General features: G+C 57.8%; 1 protein-coding gene across 1 annotated transcript in view; it reads right to left on the reverse strand.

The window, feature by feature from the left end:
* Positions 1-14156, reverse strand: part of CMIP (c-Maf inducing protein) — a 224038-nt gene that overhangs the window by 70973 nt on the left and 138909 nt on the right. The window contains exon 3 of the mRNA XM_032853888.1: positions 3528-3578. Within this exon, the coding sequence (XP_032709779.1) occupies positions 3528-3578 (51 nt within the window). The remainder of the gene's footprint in view (positions 1-3527; positions 3579-14156) is intronic.

Here is a 14156-nt window from a genome sequence, read left to right on the forward strand (position 1 = left end):
TACCCTTGGGAGCATGGGCCGGGGACTCAGATGTCCTCACACGTAAGTGTCAGTAATGATGGACTATTCGGGGAGACAACACGATGCTCAAAACAGGGTCTGGGCCAAGGAAACACCCCAGGCATAGTGTGACGGCACAAGAAGGCAGAGGTCGGGCGCTGAGGTCACTGAGCACCAGCACTGCCCGGGCAGACCGGAGCCGGCGAGAAGATCACATCCGTATCCTACAACACCATCTGGGGCGGACTGAGCATTTCACAGCCTTTTTCTAATTATCCTTGCCCAGTTCCCCTCCCAGGAGCCCTCTTGGGCATTTTCCTTCTACTTCCCTCCTCCCTTTGAAATTAAATACTAAAAAATATGGATTTTGTTGAATGGGGATGAACTTCAGAGGGCCAAGTACTACTGTAGTAACTCAAGGTTTTTTAAGCCCCAAAGAACCCATGTGGCTCCCCTTGGGAGCAATTCTTTGTTGAGAAGGCCCTAGAGACACCCGCACAACTCAGCAAAAACTAAACCAATGGAAACACAGTATTTAATAGGCAGCATTCCTTACAAATAAAAGAATGGGTTCTCCACGTGCGCCGCAGCAACGACACACACACGTTGGTATAGCGGAAAACGACAAAAACAATATGCAGAAAATTTTGAAAATCCAGCTGAGGTTGCAGGGTTTCTGAAGTCCTCATTTTTGATTTTCTAAAAAGATACTGAAAAGAGGAAAGGGAAGAAGCCAAGAAGGTTGATTATAAATATGGCGGAAAGAGAGGCTCTAACAGGCAGGAGAGGCGGAAGGTCACATCCTGAGTGGGCTGAAGGGTCCCAAGGTCACGATCAGGCACAGCCGGAGAGGCAGGGCAGACCCGCAGATCTGTACTGAGATCTGCTTTGTGCCTGTGGTAAGTCGTTAGAACTCTCTGAGCCTTGGCTCCCTCATCTGCTGAATGACAAGGAACAGAAATGTGCACAGCCATGCCTGGTACACTGTATCTGCATCAGAGTTCATGAACACTTCCAGAACCTACCCAGACCCTAACAGAACCAGAATTCGAACCCAGGTCTTCAGCTCATTTTGCTAGCCCAAAGGGCCTCCAAAGCACCTTAAACTTCACCATTTTAAAAAGGAGAGCATGCTTCCTCCAATCCCACTGAAACTGAAACCAAGTTGTTGACACTAAGATACCACTGCCACCTGGTGGCAGCATACCTAAATTATTGGGGGAGGGGCAACTGTCAAAGGGGGAAAACTGCCAGTGTCTTAACCCGCCCAACACACCAGTAAAAGCTTATACAGTGAGAACAAAGGTCACCGTCTACCACATGGCAAAAGGGCCACACACTGCCAGGCATCTGCCAGTTCCTTGAAACTCTGACTTGGGGTTTCCTGGATGCTTTTGGGGTTTTTTTCTTTTTGTTTCGGGGGGGCTTTTTTTTTTTTTAAATAAATTTAACAACCATAAAGATACCAAACGTCACAAAATTGAGTGCAGACATCCAGGCCTTCCTGAACACTGCTGGAAGCCCAGGCACCCCCGATTCTGTAGCTGTTCAGTCAAACTGTCTGAATCCCACACGCAATACTTGACGTTTAAATTTGTACGTTTCAAGGTTGTCACTTTCAAGTCATCGCTCTGGCTCGGTCTCGGACATTTGGCTCTCCACGCCCACCGTCTGAGCCCTCCCTCCCAGCCACACACTATTCACAAATTCCACAGGTACCGCCTTTCAGGTGTTCCCACAGGCCGCAGACAGCAGCTGCAGAACAGGCCCAGCTGGGCTGAGCTCGGCGGAACATGGAAGACAGCCGGCCTGCCCCTCCACAGGGGTCTTGGCCACCTCTGCAGGGAGGCATTTCCCTACTGTCAAGGGGGCAGCAGTTTCCTGCCCCTTCCTGATCTAAGACACAGCAAGGCAGCCGCCCACTGACCTTTCCATTCACTTGGAAAATGCATTCGGAGAAGGGGGAGGAGGCCTTCGTGGCGTGGCGGTGAAATGGGCCCTTCCTTCAGAAGCCCCCCACCACTCCATCCCTCTCATCCTCCCTGCTCCTCTGGCATTTAACCCCCAGACGGGCCCCCGGCAGGTCCTGACATCAGCCGAGCCTGTCTTGGGACACACAGGCCAGCACACAGCCAGGCCTCAGGGACCACGGATAATCCCGCTGGGGAAACAGCTCTCCGTAGCTCCTGCTGACTCCGTGAGCAGGAATGTGCCACCTTGCTTTCCTCGCTGCCCCCCGATGCCTTCTGCCTGCACATTCAGAAACCTGCAGGCCTGAGAGGGACCTGGGTGTGAACCCGGCCTCCAGCCCTGACGAGCTATGAGAGCTGGGCTCCAGCCTCGCCTCACCGTCCCCGAGCATAAAATGGGAGCAGTGACAGTCATCAGCCTTGTGAGGGCTGCGGCAAGGGTGAAATGGCCACGATGCACCCAGCTTCATGGTCCTGGCACACAGTAGGTGCTCAATAAATTCTAATCCTTTCCTTCCGCAGCCCCAACTCGGAGAGTCACTCTGAGGTTGAGCTTCTGAGGTTGCCACATGGGTGCCAAGCGAGAGGACCCGCAGCTGTCGGGGGAGACCGGAGGCGCGGCCCTGTTTGGGGCCAGGAGTGTCATTTTCCAGGGTTGTATTTCCGTCCTTGGGCAGGCTGTGACGAGAGTCCCTCAGAGGCACGAGAGGAATTCCGAGTGTTCCCTTGGTCAGTCCGACACCGCCTGAGGCCTGACGCCCTGCACGGGGCCCGCTGCTCACCCTCCGTGGCTCTCCAGCTTACGGTAATGACCACAGCTCAGGACACGCACCGGTCATTCCGGCCATACCCTGCTGGCTCAGCGAGGCCACAGGACTGTCACGGCTTGTTCTAAACTAAAAGATCCGAAGGCGGGAGGGACAGGGAGGCAGGGTGGAGGGAGAAGCTGCTGCACATTCCACACCCGGGGCACGGCGTGGATTCCCCGGGGGGCTGGGAGGCTCCTTCTCGGCAGATCTGGCCCCTGGGTCTTGAAAGGGACCAGCAGAGGCCTCATCTCCTTCTGTGCTAACAGGCTCTGGGCCCTCCTATGCAGAGGGTGAACAGGAAAATCGGGCCAAAGAAGCAGTAACTGAAAGAAGTGAAGATGTGGGAGAACGGCTGGGCCCTTGAACCTCTGGCAGGTTTATGTTCGGAGCAACCGTCCGAAGTCACTTTCAACCCAGCCTCTCGACACCCCGAGCCCTGTCTGACCCGGCCCCTCAGGAGAGCCCCTGCTCCACAAGCAAGTGCTTCTGTGATCCTTCTGGAAGCAGGCACAATCCCAGACAGCTCACAGCAATGTCCGCGGCCAAGGGCGCAGGAACGCCAGCGCAGGGCGAAAGGCATCGCACATCAGAGGGACGAGGGGGAGAGGCTCTTCCACAATGGGGTAAGACTCCTGGGCCGAGCCATCTGGAAGGCAGGAGATGTCCGCCCTCACACCTCTAGGTAACAGACTGGCTGTGGGCCCGCAGGAGGCAGCCGCCCTCTGTGAGCCACCATGTCAGGACTTACCTTCCACTGCAGGGAATGGAACCACTGGTCTCGAAGGTAGCTGTTGGCAGCCTGCAACGACAAGAAGACAGCGAGGCCGTCACCAGCTTGCCGCATGTCGGGGCCCAAGCACGCGCGGCCCAGCCTCCTCTACCCAGAAGGGTCTGCCTTGAACCTCTCAGGTACAGAACTGAAACAGAGCGCTACCAGGGGGATTTTCCTGAAACAAGACCTCACTGTCCCTGTGTGCTTATTTTGCTGGGTAGGAGTGACTCTGGACACTGGCGGCTGGAAGCAGTCACTGCACGCGTTCCTTGATGGGAGGGGCCGGGATGAATGGAAAGAGGCCTGGTGGTCAGATGTGGGGGCCAGAGCAGTTCTGGGGCCTCCTTTCTACCAGGCGCTGCTCCAGGTGCCTGGCCTTTATTAGCCTCACATTCTGCCATTAGTCCTCCCAACAGCCCTGTGAGGTGACTAGCACTACGCCCACTTCTCAGAGGGACAAACCGAGACTCCAAGATCTCACATCAACTAAGTGCATTCAAACCCAGGCAGGCTGGCTTCAAAGCTTGTGGTTTTAACTGCAGAAGGTCAGGGAAGAAAGAGCCCAGCCTTGAACTCAGGTAGACCGTAGTTAAAAATCACCACGCAGAGGGCAAAACCATCCCAAATTCCATGCCACCCTTGTGCACAGACCTTGGCAACTCGGCCTGAATTTTCTCATCTGTAAAATGGGGCCACGAACCCTGACCTTGCAGGAATGTCATGAGGACTGGGAATGATTCCTGGGGAGCACCAAGAATCGGGCCAGCCCCAAAGCAGGGGGTGACACGACTGCAGTCGTGACCGTCATCACCACCGTCATCACTAGCTCCTCTCAAATAAAACGGGGCCCAAGGAAGGTCTGGCCAACACTAATGCACGCCCATGCATCAGCACTGGGGCCCATGCGTGGATTGGCTTACTGGGTCCTCTGCCTTGGGAAGTTGGGAGTGTCCACGTCATCATCCCAGGTACAAGTGAGGAAACTGAGGCTTGGGGAGGTTAGGAGGTTTCCCACAGGCTCACAGGCAGGAGGTGCAGGGCCACGATGTGAACCCAGGCCGTCCGACTCATGCTGTAAACCACAGCTGTGGCATTCCAAGTTTCCCACTGACCATCCCAAGGGCAGAAATGCAGTGTTTGTTCTCGTCTGACCCCACAGGGGGTCTGCTCCAAGGTGACCCTGACCCTGATGGTCCAGTGACTCTCACTAAGGCCAGAGCCTCTCTCCAAGCACAAGAATCCAACATCCGTTCCCCACCCACATGGACACACACACACGTAGGCACAAGCAGGTACAAATTCAGGGTCCCCCTCCGTCCAGGGGATCCAGGTTTCAAACCTGAACTGCTGATAAAGCTTAGCTGCTCTCCCAGGCAGAGTCTGGGGGACTCTCTGGGCTTGAACGGATGACCCAGCTCAGTGGCCAGTGCAGCGGGGCCTCAGGTCCTGGGGGGCCAGCTCGGAGACCCACCCGTATCTCAGACAGACTGAGACCAGCCCACGGACACAAGGCAAACTCGCACCTGTGCCTTGAGGAGGGAGTGGACCCGGGGACACCTTCTGTGTGAGTCTCTGACAGACCCGGGTTCGAGTCCGCTAGAGACCCAGAGCCTGCGCCACCTGACTGGGGAGGCGGAGGCCGCAGGGGAGTCAGCCGTGGGTCCTGCAACGCCCCGGACAGTCTGGGGCTGAGTCGCCTCCCTTCAGTGCTGACCGAGCTCTGCGATCTCATGACCATTCTGGTTCACGAGGATGATAAAATACACCCCATGCTTGGGGAGCACGACGCAAGGATCCCAAACAATGAGGTCATCCCCGCGTGTGGCACGTGCAGGCTTTTACAAACAGCGACGATCGGGAGCCGTGCGGCCACGGCCAGGGGTGCTGATAAATTTGTTCCAGAACAAAAAGCCCTGACTGCAGCCTGGGCCACCTTCTGGGCTCTCAGTGATCCCACCTTGGCCAATTCTGTGCCACGGGGTGGCGGGGGCAAGGTGCGGGGGAGATGTCCCCGGACCACAGCTGGGAAGGGCCAGCCCCAGCTCACCTCCAGTCTGAGCTCTTTCACTTGGCCGGACAGAGGGGCCAGCGTGGGAGGGCAGCCAGAGGACCCCCAAAGGCTGTCCCCTGACCCCCAAAGACTGGTGAACAGGTGACTGGACGTGACAAAGGGGCTTCGCAGATGGGAGTCAGTGAAGGCCCTTGAGATGGGGCGGCTATTCTGGAATATCTGGGTGCGCCACAGTCATCAGAAGGGTCCTGACAAGGGGGAGGCAGGAGGTCAGACAGTTTGAGGCGGAGCACGGGCTGGAGGGATACGGCCACAAGCCCAGGGCCACCGGCACACTCTGAAGCTGGAGAAGGCAAGGAGACCCGTGCACCCAAGAGTTTCCAGAAGGAGACAGCCCTGCTGACACCCTGATTCTAGCACTTCGGTACCTATGCTGGACCTTCGGCGTCTAGAACCACAAATAAATAACACATTTCTGTTGTTTCCAAGTCTGTGGTTAACGAGTCACAGCAGCCATGGGGAACGAGCATGGGAGGTAGGGCCACACTGAGCACAGTGGACCCGGGCAGTGTCCCTAGGGTGTCACTGGCTAGAACGAATGGCCAAGTGAGGACACAAAGGATGACAGAGAGGACAGGAGGAAGGAGAGGGGGAGGAGTGCCTCTCTCCCTCTTTTGTGCCCAATGGCCTCAGCACGCTGCCCCGCAAACAGGTGCCCCTGTGTGACTGTCACCATGCCTCTGTGTGTCCCCAGGGTCTGGGGCACCAGTTGACCGAGCGAGACCAGCTGAACGAATGAATGAACAAGTGAATGAGTGGACGGTGAGCTCTCTGAGGGCAGAATGTTTTCTCAGATGGCCAGTGCTGACCAGCAGTGCCTGGCACGCTCAGGGCTGGTCACAGGAGAACGAACGAACTCACCAACCGTGGGGCAGTGGCCATGAGGCACAGACGGTGACTCAGCGACCAGACCCAACACAGACCTGCCTCCCTTGTACCTGGTACAACCCCTTCCCGTTCTGGGGACCTCCCTGACGTGTGAGACCCTGTTAGGGATCTTTAAGGAAGTCCCCGGCCCCCCTCAGGGCTGAGTGTGAGCAGGTGATCCAGGCTGCAAAGTCAGGAGCTCCTGCCCGAGACTCTGGGTCTTGAGCAAAGTGGCTCGGGAAGAAGGAGGTACGAATTCCTCATGAGGCAGGAAGGAGTATCTTCCTGTAAAGGGGAATACCAGGCCGAGACAGGGTCCCACCACTGGCCCTGGCTCCAGTTCATTTTCCAAGCCTGTTCTCCAGGCTCCCATCAATCCTTCCAGCATATTCCTTTTCTACTGGAGATTGCCCGAGTCCATTTTGGCTGCTTGCATCTGGGAGTCCGGATGGATCTCCAGGGCACCACTGGACCCTTCTTCCTGCTCAAAAACAGATGTTCCAAAGCATTTTCTCTGCCCTGTTGCTGCTGAAGGAGCCAGCCAGCTCCCAGAGCCGGAGCTTGCTCTGATGACATCTTGAGCCTCCTGGCATCCCCTACAGGCCGTCTGGCTCTGCCCAGACCTCAGTGGGCCCGGCCTGCTGCTGAGCGGGAAGGGCCACCCAGATTTCCTGCTCTGGTGCCTGGGACCTTGTCCCCGGGTCAGTTGGGTCCACTACGTCCGGCCTTTCACAGCAGACTCACGGCCTAGAGGGGGAGGAGGGCATCTGCAGGGACATAACCCCATCTCACCCGCCCTGGTCACCTCGGCTCCCAGCCTAACCTTCCGGGAAGAACACCCTGCACGTTCCAGGTCTCTCCTCATGTGGGAGAACCTCTGAGCCCCGTTGCTTCCGTGACCCGGCTGCCTGGCCATATCCATCCTCCCGTGAGCATTTCAACCGGAGGAGGTCAGTGTCACGTTCTGGGAAGAAGGCAGGTTTGGGTTCAGTGGAGCAGCTGGTAGGCCCCGGCTGGAAAGAGCTGTGTGACTCTGGACTCCCATCCCCATCTCTAGCACAGGCCCGGGAAGCCACCTCGCTGAGACCGGGGCACCCACAGGGCAGTAACACGGGCTGAGGGGACCTACCAGGCATCGGGCACAATGCTGCGCACCCATCACTCTGAGGTGAGGAACTGGGGCTCACAGCAGGGGGGAGGGCCCTGCCACCCAGCCCAGAAGCTGACCCAGCTTTGCCCCTGGCCACACCGTCACCCTCACTGCCTGGTTTCTCGTCTGGCACACACACCCCTTCTTCGCTGAGCTCGAAACCACTAGCCTCCTGCAGCACCTCGACTGGGACCACCCTGCGCTCCTTCCGGCCACTCTCAGAGCCCCATCCAGCCCCCGCGCTTTATCTGTCCCACCCACAGGACAGGGAAAGGGGGCAGAGTCCCCTTGGATGAACCGCCATCTCCCAAGTGACGCTGGGGTCACAAGTCCACCCAACGCACTCATCTAAGGCAAAGAGCGGAGGTGCCGTCCATTACAGCCAATGAGGCTCCTTGAATCAAAGGTTCAAAGGGATCACCTGGCCCAGGAGCTCTCAATTTTGGGGGGTTTTGTGGGAACCTGAAACCCTTTGAGAGCCTGAAACAAGCTGAAGATTCACACCCGAGTAGAGAGCACATTTGTACACACACACACACACACACGTAGGCAGTCTCAGAATGCACCAGGGACCAAGGGAAAGGACCCAACTCTAGCCCAACCTGTTCCTTCCTGCCACGCTTCCAGTGAGCAAACCCAGGCCCAGACTTGAGGTGGTGTCATCGGGATCCTCCCCAACGTTTCCAGCTCTCCTCCCAGCACGCGGTGGCGCCGGTAGCCGCTGGCTGGGTCAGGCCCACATGACCCGCTTCCCTTCCAGGGGAAGCCTTTGGGGGCTGGGGCGCTATCGAGCAGGGGGCCCAGCCGTGGTGACCAGCAACGTTTCAGACGGTGCCGGCTCCATCAGTCCTGCTCCCAGCTGACCACCGAGGATGGGCAGCCCGAGTGAGAAAGAATCCGTTGATGTTCCGAGACCCTGCGAGGTGGGGGCTGCACGTCGCTGCAGCTCAGTGTGACAGTGCGACAGTGTGACAGTGTGACACGACCTGGCTGGCCCTGCCTTCCCCCTCATCAGACAGAACCACGGTCCTGCAACTGCTCATCTCACAGCTGTTCTTTCCCTCCAGGCCGGGAGCTCTGCGAGGCCGGGCACCGTGTGCAACCGATTCAGCTCCCCGTCCACAAAACTCCAAGAGATGTTTGTTGAGTAAAGATGGGCTGACTTGTCGAGTGAGTGCTCAGACGGATACATGGATGGATGGATGACAGGTGGGTGAGGACTGAAGGACGGCGGGGGGACGGACGGGTCGATGGATGTACAAACGCATGGGGTGGGTGGACGGCTGAAGCATCACCCATTCTGCGCGTTGAGGAAAATGTCATGTGCAGCAAAACTTCACAGGAACCATTCAGCCTTGATACCCTCTTCCCCGGCTGTATCTGATCAAGACCAAGAAACAGTCATGGCGGTCTTTCCCCGAACATCTACTGTGACAGCACGGTGCGAAGTATCTTACAGGTAGTAACACTGACCCTCACGTCATCCCAGGAGGCAGGTCTTGTGGCTCTAGCTCACAGATAAGTCACTGGCCCCGAGAGGTTACCCCTGCTCGCCCAACGCTACCCAGAGAGAGCACGGCGGAGCTGGGCGGGGACGCAGGTCTGTCTGGCCACACAGGCTGTCCACGCTGAGCATGAGGGCCACGTGCCTGGGCTCCACCAGGCTTCCAGAAACGGGGCTGGGAAATCTGAAGGCATTGTGCCAGTGAGAGGGGAGGAGGAGGGACTTGGCTCCAGTTCCAATCTCCAGGAGGTCCCACCCTGCAAACAAGAGGGTGGACCAGAACTTTCCTCCGGAAAAGGGGAGGCGCATCTCTCACTGACGGAGCCAGAGACGGTGGGTGAGGAGCTGCTCCTTCCTTTGGTCTGTCTAGTTCCAGAGGAGGACGGAGGCTGCTGGGGGACATCCAGGATCCCAGTGCAGGCATCTCTAAGTGCCTTCCAGTGAAAGGGAGAGTAGCCTGGGCTGTGTGTGGCCCGGGGACATGGTGAGTTTCTGCACAGGGGTTCCAGACTGCCGGGCAGGCAACCGAACCAGCGACTTGGCCCCACGGGACATGGGGCATAGCTCAGAGACTGATGGTCACTCGACTCAAGCATGGGAAAGAGCCCCTGGAAACAGGCAGGCCCGCTCAAGCCAGAGCCAACTTCTCCCAGCGATAAATCTTTCGAACACTGGAAGGGCCCTGTTCCAGGCAAATTCTGCCTAATTTCCTCTTCGAAAGTTGCCAAGTTCTCTCTCATTGTTGTATTGTCTCGAGAGGTGAGAAAAACAGCCAAGGGTGCACTGTGGGTGACTGTTCCCAAGTTCTCCTTCCTGGCCCAACTTCTTAGGGAAAAAACAGCACGTGCTTTTCAGACCGGAAAGCTCCTTCTTGCCGGCTTCCAGTAAGAAGGGAGCCCACCCTGTCCCTGCCCCTGTCGCCTGGCCTCTGGAGATCCTCTCGGGAGAAGAGCCAGTCTCGGAGGGTCATCGGGAAGGGACAGTGTCCTGGTTCTGGCTCTGCCCGGACCCTGGTTTGAAGAGCGGGGGCCTCTGTCTACTTCCCATGGACACGCGGACACCAACCGCGAGGCACGGATCCCCAGGTGGTCAGGGCCACGGGGGTCCTGAATGCTGCCCACCCCACCCCATGGGCCGGCAAGGAGCCCCCCAGGTGCTTTCATCGTGCCATTTATGCTCTTATGTAGTTACCTCCTCACAATGAAACACCAGCACAAAGGGCGTTAAGGGGGGAAAGAAGATAAATAGGTCCTTTCTGCACCCGGGGATCCTAATAACATGGCATTAGGGGCTCACGCTGAAAAACACAAAGCATCCAGAAACACACCAATTGCACCAGGCTGAGAGGCTGGCGTCTTTGTCTGGCGACTCGACCTGCTGGCAGAGTGCTCGGTGTCTCTGGGCTGGGCGAAGGCACGCGGGTCTAAGAGCCGCTCTTAACCTTCCCTGAACTCGGATAGGTCAGCTCCCAGGGGTCCGACTGAGGCACCGATTCAAATTCTAACAAAGCAGCTTTGTAAGGAGGTCCCTGGGAGAGGGACGGAGATTGGAGAGGGAGGAACAGAGGGAGGAGGAGACATAGAGGCAGTGAAGTCGAGAGGCACAGAGAGAAGGGCTGGGTTGGACAGAGGCCTAGAGACAGACATCAGAGAAAAGGAAACTGTTGGAGAAGCAGAGAGTGAAACATGGCAAGAGACAAAAGATTCAGAAGGGAGAGAGGGAGAGAGAGAGGGAGAGAGAAGGAGAGAAAGGGGGAGAGAGGGAGAGAGAGAAAGAGGGGGAGAGAGGCAGAGAGAGAGGGACACAGAGAGATAGAGGGAGAGAGAAAAGGCGAGAGAGGGATAGAAAAAGAGAGAAGAGAGAGAGAGAGAAAGAGAGGGAGACAGGGAGAGAGAGAGAGAGAAGGGGAGAGAGGGACAGAGAGAGAGGGAACAGACAGAGAGGGAGAGGGGAAACAGATTCACATGGATCCAGAGAAGCTCTCTGAGACCTGAGAAGGAGGGACCGGCAGGTGAGGGTGGGGACCCCCTGCAACCCGACCCCACTCCCAGGTAGAAGAGCTGCGCATGTGCAGTGGCACCGGGCGACCCCAGACCCTCGAGCCCCGTGAGGCTCCTTCCTCCGGCCGGGAAGCCTCGCGTGGAGCACGGGCTCAGAACGAGCGGCGCTGGGGCCCAGCCCTGTCCGGCAGAACTTTCTGTGACGGTGGAGGCTTCCTGACCAGGCTGTCCAATGAGCAGCCGACGTCCACTGAGCACTGGCGGTGAGGCCGGTGGCAAGGCCGGTGGCCCGTGGATCCGCCGTCTTCGTCTGACACAGTGACAATGCTGATGGCCCCGTGTGGCCGGGGGCTGCTGTTGGAGGGCAGGACTCGGGGCATTTTCACCCTCTGCCAACCAGGAGCCCACACAGAGCTTGTCCCATCGGCCTCGTCCCCCGGGCACCTGGGATGTCTCGGTCCCTCCCCCGCCCCCAGCAGGGAGGGCTGCTCTCTCGTGCCACTGCTCTGGGTCCTGTCACGTGAACCAGGACAAATCCAAAGCAAAGCATCCCAGCGCCTGTCACAAGGGCCTGTGAGACGCACGGTGGCCGGCACCTCAGGGAACCAGCCCGGGGCTCCGGGTACCTCCTCAGCCTCCTCCCGGCCCAAGGCCTACCTCCAAGATGACTCGGAAACCATTCCCCTCCCGAGACAGCCGCACCACCCATGAGTCACGGGAGGAGGGGGAGGGGGTGATGATGAGAAGGAAGCAAGGTAGAAGCGGATGAAGGGGTGGAAGGAGAGACTGAGGCGGGGGGGGGGGCGCTGCACCCACCTGGGCTCCCCGAGTACGGGGGTGGAGGGCTGCGTCGGCGTCCCCGTCCCAGCTCTGAGCCGGCTCTCCCGCTCCGTCTATCCGCGGAGCTGGGGGGCAGCAGCGGGCGAGCGGGGGGGGATGCTGGAGCGGGCCCGCCTGTCGGCACGGCAGGGGGAGCTCTGACGTGCAGCCGCCGGATGCGGCCCTGGCCAGGCGAGTCATCACAGCCGGCCCGCAGCCACGGCCTGGGTTAAAGGGATATTCCACTGCCCGGCAACCCACGTGTCTCCAGGCCTCACTGATGTGCGGCCTTCCTTGGGGGTACGCTGGCCGCTCCGACCCAGAAGCAACAAGGCCCTCCCGCTGGCAAAGCAGCAACCACGACACCCCCCAAGGAGATGGGGGCTCAGGGACGCACCTCCTCCAGCTGGGCTGTTTCAGGGTCCCCGCCCCTGCCTCCCTCCGACGTGCCCACATTCAGACCTCTCTGCCCTGCAGCTGGATGGATACCTCCATTTCCCCCTTTTCCCCGTCACCACTTAAGAACCCTCAGTGGCTCCCTACTGCCCTCAGGACATAGCCTTGGCTTCTTTACTCAGCCAACAAGCCCAGTACCATCTGGCTATGACCCAACAGCCCTGAACACATCCACGGGGCCCTGAACATGCCTCCCCCTCTCCCACGTTCATGCCTTGCACCCGCCTTGCCTCTGCCCTCAATGTGTCCCCCCCATCCTGGCGCACTCCTACTCACCCCTCTACGCCCGGCTCTAACGTCACCATCCCCAGGGAGCCTCCTCTGGAACCCCTAGGCCGAGTGAGTCACTCCCTGCTCTGGGCTTCCAGTCCTCCGGGATGTGCCTCTCTTTTAGCTATTGTCCCTGCAGCCACCGTTTACCGTTCCGCCCGCCCCAGAGGGCCCAGACCTCTTCAAGGATGGGGCCGAGGGTCTTATTTGCCTTTCTCCCCCGCACAGGGGACAGACCGGCTCAGCTTCTCCACAGAACCCTATTTGTGCTCCCCGGAATCTTCCCCTGCGGCTGAGGCCCCAGCCCACAGGGGCCAGATGGACAGACACGAGAACTCTGCCCGCTGGAGGCGAGGAGGGAAGAGACGAGAGCCCTCCAAAGAAAGAAAGATGGCTGATGTGGAGGGCGCCAGAGGCAGGAGGAAAATACAGGGGCAGGCATGGTCTGGTGTCCTCCAAAGATGACAGTAAAGACCAGGATTTTCCTAAGGAATGAGCTGTTGCAATCAGCTTGTGGAGCCTGCGTGCCTTGGAGGCTGAACTGCGCGCCTCCTGGGTCAAACGCCGTTACGCAATCTCATGGCCACTTTGGAAACATGTTTGAGGGAAGCGTCTCTTTGGGCTCAGGGCAGATTTCCCTGGAGTGACAGTGAGAAAGAAACTGTTGCTGAAAGAATGGCCTGTTCTCCCAATGATGAGAGAGTGCATTCTCTCTAACGAGGAGTCTCAGACTTGGGGGTCCCTGCTGGAAACTGGGGCGGCTCTGCCTGAAAAGATACGGAACATGTCCTGTGTATGCACTACAGCAATTTTTTCTGCCACGATTCCATTCTTGATGGGCCCACCTCTCCCCGACCACACGGTCTTGGTAGGGCTATCAGAGTACACGCTGCCTAAGGTCAAGGGTGGGTATGGAACCTAGGGTAGGGCATTTCATGGGAGGCATGGGACTACAGCAGAGCCAATCAGAATCTTCTATGAGATTTTCTAGGAAGATACTAGAAGGAAAATGGACTCTCACATTTTTAAAAGGACAGAAGTCCATCTTTCCCATGCATGGAGAGTCCCTCCTTGACAATGAAGCCAACACAGAGAAGCAGAGCCAGGAGATGGAGAGAGAGAGAGAGGCACTGAATGTTAATAGCATTTGACTCCTGGATCAAGCTATGCTTGAAAGCCTCTCTTAGACTTCCCAGTTACCTTAATACAGTTACAGCATCAAACTCTCTTTTTGCCTCAGAGAGTTTGAACGTTTGCCTCATTTCCAACCAACAGCCTTGACCGAAACACACCAAATGCTCCCTCTCCCAAGGGGAAAGCTCATATTTCCATCAGGGTCTCAGGACTCAGGCCAACGAGAAGAACTTCCTCCCCACTTGAATTACAGCAAAAGGTGGCATCCAATCCTAACTTGCTTTTCTATAGCCTTTTAAGGCCTAACAACGTGGCTTTGTGCCTCAGTTTCCTC

This window comes from Lontra canadensis, unplaced genomic scaffold, assembly GCF_010015895.1.
Source record: "Lontra canadensis isolate GAN:19392208 unplaced genomic scaffold, GSC_riverotter_1.0 scaffold8, whole genome shotgun sequence".
Classification (NCBI taxonomy): domain Eukaryota; kingdom Metazoa; phylum Chordata; class Mammalia; order Carnivora; family Mustelidae; genus Lontra; species Lontra canadensis.